The 12,030-nt window shown below is 47.8% G+C and overlaps 1 protein-coding gene across 1 annotated transcript in view; it reads left to right on the top strand.

Annotated features, from left to right (window-relative positions):
• Window positions 1-10,220, top strand: part of Accs (1-aminocyclopropane-1-carboxylate synthase homolog (inactive)) — a 31,244-nt gene extending 21,024 nt beyond the window's left edge. The window contains exons 4-15 of the mRNA XM_051184123.1: window positions 194-264; window positions 1,280-1,349; window positions 1,656-1,722; window positions 3,714-3,811; window positions 4,322-4,399; window positions 5,616-5,716; window positions 6,509-6,598; window positions 7,378-7,423; window positions 7,512-7,653; window positions 9,300-9,442; window positions 9,546-9,699; window positions 9,797-10,220. Coding sequence (XP_051040080.1) covers window positions 194-264; window positions 1,280-1,349; window positions 1,656-1,722; window positions 3,714-3,811; window positions 4,322-4,399; window positions 5,616-5,716; window positions 6,509-6,598; window positions 7,378-7,423; window positions 7,512-7,653; window positions 9,300-9,442; window positions 9,546-9,699; window positions 9,797-9,894 — 1,158 coding nt within the window. The 3' untranslated portion in view covers window positions 9,895-10,220. The remainder of the gene's footprint in view (window positions 1-193; window positions 265-1,279; window positions 1,350-1,655; window positions 1,723-3,713; window positions 3,812-4,321; window positions 4,400-5,615; window positions 5,717-6,508; window positions 6,599-7,377; window positions 7,424-7,511; window positions 7,654-9,299; window positions 9,443-9,545; window positions 9,700-9,796) is intronic.
• Window positions 10,221-12,030: the final 1,810 nt, after the last annotated feature.

The raw sequence follows: 12,030 nt of genomic DNA on the forward strand, positions 1-12,030 counted from the left end.
AGCTTGGTGGTCTTGCCTTCACTTTGTGAGCCTTGATTTGCTTGTCTGTGAAATGCCGGGAGTGCTGTCCTGTACTCCTGTCACTTTCCCTGAGAAGCACAAAAAACCAAAGGTTCTGAAGGCCTTCATGCTGTGCAGATTCGGATGGCAGTGCTGGCCCTCAGCCTTGCTCCTGTTTCCTTTGTGTCCCCAGCTGACACAGAGTGACATGCTTCACGTGGAGCCATCCCTGCTGCAGTACCCTGACTGGAGGGGACATTTGTTGTAAGTAGTTGCCACAGGCTGGTGGGTCTCAATATGAGGCGATGCTGACCCCAGGATGGTACCATAGTGCCTGGACACATTTCTGGTTGGTATAATTGGGAGAAAGTTCTGCTGGTCAAGGATGTGCTGTTAAACCTACAAAGCACAGGGAAGTTTCTCAACAAAGAATTGTTCTGTCCACAATATCAGTAGAGGCAGAATGAGGGAGCTGGCTGTAGGCTGAACATAGTTGTGGAGACCTGGTGATCAGGGGCTGTCCTGCCAGGCCCAGATCCATCCTGGAGTTCCCAGCTTGGATCCCATGACCCTAAGTCTGAGGTGAGTGAGGAGACTGTCCTTGATTTTCTAGTAGCTTTAGAGATGACAGATGGTATCTGGGGAACTGGCTGGGACTCACTCTCAATAGTAAGATGGGTCAAGGGATGATAGATTGCTGTATACTGATTATTTGCTGGGGGTCAGAAACTGTTCTCAGGATTAGTGACCCAGCAGGACCTGACCCGAGATGTATTACAAAGCTCATAGTCTTAGAAAAGGGTTATCAGGATGGTAACCTGGGACAGGCTGCTGGGCTTGTTCATGAACTCTGCCTCTCACCAGCAAGTGATTTAATTCTCCCAAACCTCTGTTTCTTTGTAAAATGGGAATGATAGTCACCATGGAACTTCTCCAAATTACATTTGTGTAATGTTGAAACTCAGTAGGAGCCATGGTAACAGTTCCTATTATGATGAGGTTTATTATCAGCTATCACCAGCTAGATCTATGTAGCATTAGTTTTCATCTGTCTCCTGATTGAGAGGGTGGGGCTGGGTGTTCTAGAACCACTCAGAGTGAATACTTTGTGGCTGGATGGGGAGGGTGTGCTGCAGTGGAGACAAGTGCCTGCCACATTCACCTCCTGGAATGGGAGGACGGAGCTGTGGCATCCAGCCACCTGTGGGGTTCCCAGAGGGCTCTGGAGTAGACTGGGCTGAGAACCCTCTGACAAGTGTTGCACATTGGTCTATCCTAGCCTCCGGGAAGAAGTGGCACGTTTCTTGTCTCTCTACTGTAAGAGCCCAGCACCCCTCAAACCAGAGAACGTGAGTTACTCCTTCCTTAGGTTGGAGGGCGCTTGGGGTCTGCCTTTCATCTAGTTTTACATCCCAACCCTATTGTGCTGTGGACTTCTTGACCTCCTCACCTTTATGAGAGACCCCCTAGAGTGATCGTTCTGTTTCTTGTTCACTTGATCAAGAGTAGGGTCCTCAGAAATAAGCTTGGCTGAGAACCAAGAGAGACCTTCTTCAGGATGGATCCCCAGGGCAATGGGGAGAGGCTTGGCCCTTGCCCTGGTCCTTGCTCCTCTCTGCCTCTGACAGGGCCACCTTGTCTCTTGTCACCCCCAGGTGGTTGTTCTGAATGGCTGTGCCTCTCTCTTTTCGGCCCTGGCCACAGTGCTGTGTGAGGCAGGAGGTAAGTGGACTCCGTGCCCCACCCCCTGGCTTTGTACCATGGCTGTGCTGGGCTATGATCCCAGTCGCCTGGCATCAGAGCTGCATCAGGATGCCTTCAGCTACAGGAGAATATAGGAAATTACGGGATCCTTAAGTGAGTGGCTTGACCAGAAATCTGGGACTACAATTCTCAGGGAGATTTAGATGAGATCAGGGTCCTGTTTCCTCTGAGTTCTTTAGCTTTCCCTTCCTGTTCACCAGGTCCTTGTCACACCCTTCTCTGACACTATGTCTTATAGCAAGAAGAGAAAGACAGTTCCAACAAGCCAGTGTCTCTCCTATCAGTGGGACCCTTTCACTGAATAGAAATTACTTGTGAACCTAAAGGAGTCCCTGGCAAAGGTGCCTAAGGGAGCCAGTGTCAGCTTCAACCAAGCTGGTTCACAGAATGGCTGGGGAAGGCCTGACTTGGACATATTGCTGGTCCTCTTTCAAACAAACAAACAAAACAACCAAGCAAACCAAACTAAACAAAAATCATACTTTTCTCTTAGCAAGGAAGAGAATTGAATAACTACTGAATAGACAGGCAGCCTGCTCTAAGAGACAGCGTGTTAAGAGCTGGTTGTGGCCACGGGTCATTTGTTGTAAGGAACAGAGGCCTGCTCATGAGAGCCTAACAAGTAGGTTAACACTGGTCACATGCTGTCACCACATACTGCATTCCAGGCTAGGCCCTGTGTCTTTACACAGCACCTCTATGATGTGGATTCTTTGACTAGACCCATTTTAGAGGTGAGAAGACCAAGGCCCAAAGGTTAAGTAGCTTTTCAAAGTCACATTAACAGAAAAATCACCAGGACTTGAACCCTGAAGGATGATTTGCTGTGAGACTATGATAGACAGTTTTTTTTTTTTTTATCTATTCTAGGACAGTCAAATACAGGGACTCTCTCTATAAGCATCAGTACCCTGGTCTATAAAGTTCACTGACAATAGTGCTTACTTCAGAGCATGGTGGTGAGCCTGTTTAGCACAGGTTAAGAGATCAGTGTTAGCAGAGGCTTTGACACACAGTGGATGGACAGGGACTTTCAGCTTCCAATGGTGTGAAAGCTGTGCAAACTCAATAGAAACTCTGTCAGTTTCTCTCTCTTATTAAAAATATTTATTTATATTAATTTTATTGTTTTTTGTGTATGGGTGCTTTTGCCTGGATGTGTCTTTGCGTTGCCTGGTGCCTGTGGTGGCTAGATCCCCTGGAACTGGAGCTGCAGCCACTTGTGAGCCATCATGTGGGTGCTGGGAATCAAACCCAGGTTCTCTGGAGGAGCAGCCAGTGTTTTGAGCCACTGAGCTACCCCCACCCCCACCACCTATTTTAAAGACAGGGTCTCATGAGCTCAGGGTAGCCTTGATTGAACTCACTATGTAACTGAGGATGACCTTGAACTTCTCATCTCCTTCCCCCACATCCTGAGTGCAGCATTGCAGATGTGGTGCTGAGGATGAGACCTAGGGCTTCATGTAGGCAAGGCCAGGCCTCTCTCTTCTGAGCTACATTCCTAGTCTCAGGGGTTTTGAATTGTGACAGGTTCTCTGGCTATTGCTGTGTGATTTTTTTTTTTTTTTTTTGCAATACTGGGCAGTGTCAGTGAACTCCCCACTCCATATGTAGGCTACCATGAGATCTTGAGTCAGCACCAATATTCTGCCCTGTCCCAGGTAACTAAGCTGGGATGCTCAGGAGGTTAGGTATATGAAATGCATTTTTTATATTTTCAGCTTATAGTGGATTTATCTGGATGTGATCCCATTTTAAGTGAGCATGTATGTTAGAAAGCCTGACTATAGGGGATCCAAGCTTTCAGGTTTTGGGAGTTGAGAGGAACAACAATATGCTGCAGATATTTCCCAGGGATGACAGAGGCTTGGAAGAGCAGTGGGGCTTGTGATGAGTGTCTCAGTATCTAAGCCAGAGGCTAATGGGCTACCTGCTCCTTCCTCTAGAGGCTCTCCTGATCCCCACCCCTTACTATGGAGCCATTACCCAGCATGTCTATCTCTATGGCAATGTCCGACTGGCCTATGTCTACCTGGACAGCAAGGTAAGAGTGCCTGCCTTCCAGTTCTTGCATTTGGGTAGCCTGTAGACAAGGGCTTACTGGGTCTGAGTTTGTGGGTGGAACTGAAGGAAGTCGTGCTAAGGGCTTTGGGGGATACTGGGAAATGGAAGTGGAGCCTTCTGTTGTCACATGGATGGCTCTGCCTGGACACTCTGGAAGCTCCAGGCTCATGCTTCAAGATGTCTGGCTCCATAGAAAAGCCAAAAATTAGCCCCAGAAATGAGAGGGTGCAAAGGGAGAAGTTCAGGCCTTGGAAGTCCTGAGAGCCAATCAGAGAAGCTGTGCTGCCTCTGCCAGAAATCTGAGTGATAAGAGATGTCCCTGATGTAAAGGGCAAGGTGGAAGGCAGAAAGGGAAGTGACCCCTCCCATTTTCCAGAGGCTGTACCCAGGAGACTAGAGATGATAGGGGAGGAGAGACCCAAAAGTCCAAGTTTGGGGTGGGGGGTGGGGCACTGAATTTGGCTCCTGCCTTTGGTGGGTCTTTCCCCAGGTAACTGGACTGAACACACGTCCCTTCCAGCTCACAGTGGAGAAACTGGAGATGGCCCTGCAAGGAGTTAATTCTGAGGTCTGGGGATTCAGTCAAATCCAGGGCTGGGAGTGGGTGGGTCCCAGCAGGGGCTGGACCGTTCATCTCTTGGGAGTTGGACTTGTAATGTTGATAAAGGCATATGGGGAGGGGTTATAGAACCATTTTTGAGGTGGCGGGGAGGGGCAGTCAGACAGAATCCTGTGTCTATGGAGGGACTTCCCATTAGAAAATGACCCTGAAACCACAGTGTGCAGAAAACCAGGAAGCTTCACAAGAAAGGGTAATAAAGGTGGATGGATAAGATCAAAGCACACACACACACACACATACACACACACACCTATGAAAATGTCAAGAGGGAAGCCCATTATTGCTTTCAGTGAATGTTTGTGTCTTAGTTACTGTTCTAATGCTGTGAAGAGACACCATGACCATGCTAACTCATACATGGAAGCATTTAATTGGAGGTTTGCTTTCAGTTTTAGGGAGTTAGTCCCTAATCATCATAGCAGGAAGCAGACAGGCAGGGCAGGGCACTATAGCAGTAGCTGAGAGCTTTACATCCTGGTCTGTAGGCAGCAGGCAGAGAGACACTGGGTTTTTGAAGCCTCAAATATTATCCCAAGCGATATAACTCCTCCAACAAGGCCACACCTTCCTCATCCTTCCCAAACAGTTCCACTAAAGACCAAGCATTCACACTTATGAGCCTATGGGGGCCATTCTAATTCAAGCCATGACAGTATGATAATTGAAAAGGACACCCCCATCCCAATCTCTTTGTTTCTGCTTCAGGGTCAAATGTGGATCATGGGAATCTATAGTTTAATAAGTGTCTCTGGCAATTTGAGGGGTGATCCTGCTCTTTTGAGGGGCTCCACAATAAAGGCAGAGACTCAAGTTCCTGTGTTTGCTTTCCACCCATTTTCAGCATCTGAGGCATTTGCCTTTGTCATTCAAGCTGCCAAGTGCTCACTCCAGAAACTGTGAAAGTCCTGAACTCCCACTTAGAATTCTACCCACACAAGCAGCCTCTCTGCCAGCACATTTCCCCATTTTCTGCCTGCTTCCTTTCCATAGTTGGCACAACACAGCAGACATAACTCCCATCCTACTCATTTGCTCCTGGTCGGGTCATGAGAGTGTCCCTGTCATGCTTCCCAGATAGCCAGCCAGCTATTAGCCTCATCCAGTAGGTTTGTAAGGCTCTGGGGTCACAGGGACACTGTAATACCTCTATGGATGGTTTCAGGGCGTCAAGGTTAAAGGCCTCATCCTCATCAACCCCCAGAATCCTCTGGGTGATATCTACTCCCCTGAAGAGCTACAGGAGTTCCTGGGATTTGCCACGAGGTGAGTTATGTCTACCCATGAAATGGGCAGACAAGAGTCTTGGGCAGGTCCTTATACCTTCTTAGCCCACTGCTTTGGTGTCTCCCTGTCTTCTTAAAGCAGCAGCAATAACACTCTACGGCCAGGACCATGCTGACCAGTTTATTATTTAATTGTATGTTTACCTTTGTTCATGTGCATGTGTGAATGTGGATTACAGAGGTCATTCCTTAGATGCCTTCTAGTAGTTTCTGAGAAAGAGTTTCACTGGTCAAGTATACTAGACTGTCTGGCCGGCAAACTCCCCCTCTACTGCCCATGGGATCCACTTGCCTTCACTTCTCAAGCATTGGCATTGTAAGTACATGCCACTGGGTCTGCCTTTTTAACAGGTTCTGGGCATCAGACTTGGGTCTTGTTTGCAAGGCAGCACTTTGCTGCCTGGGCCATCTTCCCAACTGAGCACTTTATGTACTGTGTCTATGGTACTCATCACGGCAACCCCATGGAAATGAACACTATTATCATCCCTGCTTGACAGAGCCTCGGAGTGGGAATAGACATGAATCTGAGTCCATTTATGGAGGACACCAAGGGTGCCTCCTGTCCCCACTCCCTCAGTGCTTCAAATGCTTTAGAGTCTTCTGCTTCATGTGCACAGCTTCCTGTTTGTAAAAAATATAGACCAAAGTGGGGTATTCCTGCGACAAGCTAGTTTGGTGGCCAGCCTATGGTCCTCTGGGTTTCTGACATACTGCTGCTCAACACTGGGTAACATGCTTTGGTTCCCTCTTTCCTGCCTGTCCACTGCAGGCACCAGCTGCATGTGATCATGGATGAGGTTTACATGCTCTCCGTGTTTGAAGAGTCTCTTGGGTACCACAGTGTCCTGAGCCTGGAAAGGTGAGGCTCCTGGTGTAGCTGATTCTACCAGCCCCTAACTATTCCTCAGCTTCCCCAGCCTCTCTCTGCATCAGCCTACAGGGCATGGTCTGCCCCAGGGAAGTTCCATTAATGTCTATTGGATCTCAGTGGTCCTCAGGCTAGGAGGGATTTGGTAGATCAGGGGTCTTCAGATTATTCTAGGGCATTTCCAAGAGTTCCAAGGAGAGGCCTTGACATTATTTGAAGAAGTATTGGGTCTGGGGGAGCTGAACTCTTGTTTCCTTCATCGCTCAGAGCAGCTCCAGTTTCATCCATCTGTCAATCCTTCTGTCTGTCCATCCATCTACCCATCCATCCATCTTATTTTTACCTAGGAAAAGGTCTCAGCAGCTAAAGACACAGCTATCAATTCCCATGATAGTAGCAAGGAGTGCTAAAATGGAGGAGGCTGAGGAGCTATGAGAGGGTCTATTTTGGCCTGATGTCCTGGAGTTGGTTAGAAAAGCCTTTTGGGGAAGTAATGTTAGAGATATTTTCCAGCTCAGAGGTCAGGCCTCATGGTTTCTCACTCAGCTCAACCACAGACATATGAACCAGTGAGCTTGGCTGCGTTCTGATGTAATGATAGTTATAGAAGTAGGTTGCAGGCTGTTTGCTGACCCCCATTCTAAGGGAAGCATGCGAATCAGTGGTTCAGACACAAGACCCAGTTTCATCTATCCATCTACATTTCCATTTGCATTTCTGTGATCTTCTGGCTCTGTGTTGCTTATGTCTCCATGTTCTCCTCTCTGTAGGCTACCGGACCCCCAGAGGACACATGTGATGTGGGCCACCAGCAAGGTGAGTTCCTGGCTAGTTTGGGTGGGAGGGAGTGGAATCAGTTTCTTCTATGAGGGTTGGCCATGGCCTATCATGTGTCTTCTTATAGGACTTCGGGATGTCTGGGCTCCGCTTTGGCATACTGTACACAGAAAACCAGCATGTGGCTACTGCCGTGGCCTCCCTCTGTCGCTATCATGGCCTCAGTGGCCTGGTCCAATACCAGATGGCACAGCTGCTCCGGGACCATGGTGACTGTCTGAGTCTAGGGACTTGAAAGGGGAGTGGGGCTGTGATGTGCATGGGACTTGTTGGGGTCATAGTTGCCTCTTCTACGGAGGAACTTAGGTGACATCTGGCAGTATCATTTCTGGGTTTAGACTGTACTCAGTCACTAGTTTGCTGCATATGTAGCACATTTCTTCACCCCCTCATCTGTAGAGTAGGGCTGATAATGGTTCTAGTCTGGCAGGCTGAGTATGACCTGTCATTTGGTTAGAACAATACATGGCTCTTGGCTAAGGTAAGCTCACTGGCCAGATGCAGTGCTATACATCTGTACTTCTAGCTACTTGGGAGACTGAAGCAGGAGGATCCTTCCAGGTCAGGAGTTTCCAGGCTAGCCTGGGCAATATAGCAAGATTCCACCTTCAAAAACGAAAATTTATTTACTGTGAACACAGAGATCAGAGGGTACTGATACTGAGGACATGTCAATATGACAAAGAGCTCTCTGCCCCTAGGAATCTGATCTGTCCCTGCCTCCAGCAGTGAATTCAGATGGCAGAGCTCCTCCTGTAACTGGCTGCTCCTTGAGCCTTCCAGATGCTCCTCCCTAGGGTCCCAAGAAGAATTCCTGTACGGTTCCCCTTTGTTTTACAGGCGAGGAAAAGGAGGACCAGATACCAAACGCCCAGTCTAATAGCCTAAATAGTTTTAGAAGCAGTGGTAAAACTGAATGTTGATAAGGCAGGTGGGACAGCCAGGACACTCGCTCTTACATCGATGGTGGGGACAGAAGATGGTTTGGCCATAGTGGAAACCAGTTCAGCACTTTCCTCTCAACACACCTACCAAATGACCCAGCAGCCACAGCCTTAAATGTGGAACCCTCATGGTCACACAAAAATCCCTACATGAATGCTAATGGCTGGTGTCTTCATAATCACCCTCAACTTCAAAGAGTACTCTATAGACAAGTTGACACACAGATGTGTCCTTTCCACACTGTAGAATACTGATGCAGTAAAATCCATGGCAGTATGGACTTCTCCCAAAGACACTGCGCTGTTAGGAGAAGCAAGGCTCAAGAGAATATATGTCCTATGAGGCTACTTTTGCTGAATTTGGGAGTGAAAACTGTCATGACGTATAACATGTTAGTCACGGGGAAGGGTGTGGTATAAGTCTAAATAGCATAAGGATAGTCTTTGGGGTCACTCCAAGTCATGGTTGGGGTGGTGCTTTTATAATTTTATAATCCATAGAGCTGTGCACCCCTTACAAGAAGTTAATAAATTTATGAGGACCAGAGAGATGAAGTTGCTGAAGTCAGCATTTTGCCAGATGCCCCATTGGGATCAGGGCCTTAGTCTATGTGGTTCTAAGTATCACTTTATAACTGCAGACAACTTTGGCTTGGTTTCCATCCTGAGGAACTTTGTACCCTGGGCTCCTGAATGTGGTTCAGGACCTGGCATTCTCAGAGCTGCGTACCTAGACCAGAGGTACCTTGTACTGAACACTGAACACCGCTCAGCCCTTCTGAACCTGTGACTCTCAGCCAGTTAGCAGAAGGACTCATGTGGTGCAGACTGCTGTGTCTTTTTGTCTTTTAGCATTTAGATTAATGCAACGCTGCATGGGAGTTTTATATTCCCACTTCTCTTCCATTTAGACTGGATCACCCAGGTGTACTTGCCAGAAAACCACACCCGGCTCAAGGCTGCTCATACCTATGTCTCAGAGGAGCTCAAAGCCTTGGGGATCCCCTTCGTGAGCCGTGGGGCAGGCTTCTTCATCTGGGTTGACTTGAGAAAGGTAAATAGGGTGGAGGTGTGGGTTTAGGGAATGTCAAGTCTCCATTTGGCAGGTGAAAGCACTGGAGGGTTCTCCTACATTCTGAGCTATTCTGCCTTCTCAGTACCTTCGTCAAGGCACATTTGAAGAGGAGGTGTTGCTCTGGCGCCGATTTTTGGATAACAAGGTGCTGCTGTCATTTGGTAAGGCCTTTGAGTGCAAAGAACCTGGCTGGTTCCGGATCGTCTTCTCAGACAAGGAGAACCGGCTCTGTCTGGGTGAGCAGCCTCCTCCCCCAGCCTTCCAACAGCTTCAGGGCACCCCTGCTTCTGACCCCAGCAGCCTCAGTGCTGACCACTCCTCACTTCTTCTCAGGGATGCAAAGGGTGCGGCAGGTGCTTGAAGGTCAATCTCAAGTAGTGGAAGATGCCTCTCCTTGTCATACTCAGGATCCAAGTACCCAGCCCATATGAACAAGCCTCTGCCTCACAAGCAGCCACTGTCCCTATGACCTGGACATGTGGGGCCACAGAAGACTGAATGTGCATGTGCCATTTGTCGGTAGGATTTTGTCACTTGGCTTTGGCCTTGAAGGACTGTTTCCTGCCCTCCCTGCTGGCAGTGGGAAGGTGTTTAAACTGATGTTTTTCTGGGCTGTTGCTGTCCTCTGTTCAGTGGGATTGGGACCAGCAGATGCCTGTGTTGTGAATAGTGTACAGGATGGGAAGTCATGACTGCTCCTAATCACAACTCCTCCCTAGGACACAAGAGTAAACAAGCAACTGTTCATTCTTTGTAATGGTGTCTCTGCTCCTAATCACAACTCCTCCCTAGGACACAAGAGTAAACAAGCAACTGTTCATTCTTTGTAATGGTGTCTTCCTGTCTTTCTTGTTACCAGGGAAGCAAGCCAGAAGAACAGCCCACACGTGCATATACACACACACTGATAACATTTCAAGGTGTATGGAATGAATTGTTTGTTCAGGTCTGAGGAGCCCAGGATAGGCCTCAGCTTGGGATGCAGTGAGCAGAACTCCATAGTGGAAATCAATGGAGCTGAAAAGCCCGCTCAAGGCCTGGGACCCACCTCCTCTTGCCTAGGAAGATGGTGCCTTCACTGTTGTTCCCAAAGCTATGGCCTAGCAATGGCTGGGGAAAGGGAAAGGATTGGAGGCTGGATTTCTGAACCAAGACTGTCTGTGAACCAGGTAGAGATTGGTCTCTTTGTGCTAAGAAAGCCTGTGAAGGAGACTGGCTGTTCCAGCTTGAGGGGTGCTCTAGTGAAGATCCTAAGTGAATGTTTGATTCCTGTGCTGACCTGCACTTACAGTACCCATAGTCACAGCTGTGAGAGCAGCTGAGGCAGGAGGATTACAGTTCCTATAGTCACAGCAGGAGGATTATTTGCAGCTATAAGTTTGTCAGTGAAATCAGCATAGCCTAGGCTATCTTCAGACCACCATTCTGCCTTGCAGGCAGCCATCATTATACCCAGCATATCTTCACAGTTGAGGGAACCCAATCTTAGAGAGATGGAATGATATTCTGAACCTCATGTAGCTACAAATTTTCAGGGTCAGGGCCCAAGTAAAGGTGGTTTGCTTTGGCTCATAATCTGCATGTGGGTGGGGGGGGTTGAAGAGGTGGCTAAGTGGTTAGGAGCACTTGCTGTTTTTCAGAGGACCTGAGTTCAGTTCTCAGAGCCCACAATGGGCGACTTATAACCCTCTATAACTCCAGCTCCAGTGATCTGATTTCCCCTTCTGGGCACTGCACACACACACACACACACACACACACACACACACACACACACACACAAACACATGTGCATATCCATAAAAATAAATAAAATCATAAAAGGAATCTCATGTGTACTATTCACTTGTGCATTGCTTTCTTGGTTGGTCTAAGGATTTTTATTGCTATGAAGAGACCATGACCATGGCAACTCTAATAAAGTAAAACATTTAATTCGGGTGGCTTGCTTACAGTTTTAGAGGTTCAGTTCATTATCATCATGGCGGGGAGTATGGTGTGCATGCAGATATGGTGCTGGAGCTGAGGAACAGGAAGTTGACTGACTGTCACACTGAGGGAAGCTTGAGCAAAGAGATCTCAAGGCCCACCCCCACAGTGACACACTTCCTCCAAGAAGACCATGCCTCCTAAAATGCCACTGCCTTTGGGGCCGTCTTTTTTAAAACTACTACACCATTCCTCATCTTCCACTCATTTATAATTTATATGCTCTATTTTCCTTCTGACTGTTATCCCAGAAATTATAATATCTACCAGCAACTTGTTAATAGAAACCTGTGCCTTGACTTTCCCTTTCAGCACCCCTGAAGACATCTTATCCTTGGTGATTCCTGACTATTTCTGTGGTCTGTTTTCATTTTTGCTTTTCATTTTTGACCCTGCAAAGTTTTGCTTCAGTTGGATCACATACTTGGCCTGTGCATCCGAGTCTCCCATCTGGATTCATTTGTCTTTTGTCTGGAGTACAGCTCCTGGGGGTGGGGTGGGAGGAGTCTCCTCATGACAAACTTTCAGTCTTTGCTTATCTGAGGATATCTATTTTGCTTCCTTTTTAAAATGTAACT

Source organism: Phodopus roborovskii, unplaced genomic scaffold, assembly GCF_943737965.1.
Source record: "Phodopus roborovskii unplaced genomic scaffold, PHOROB, whole genome shotgun sequence".
Taxonomy (NCBI): domain Eukaryota; kingdom Metazoa; phylum Chordata; class Mammalia; order Rodentia; family Cricetidae; genus Phodopus; species Phodopus roborovskii.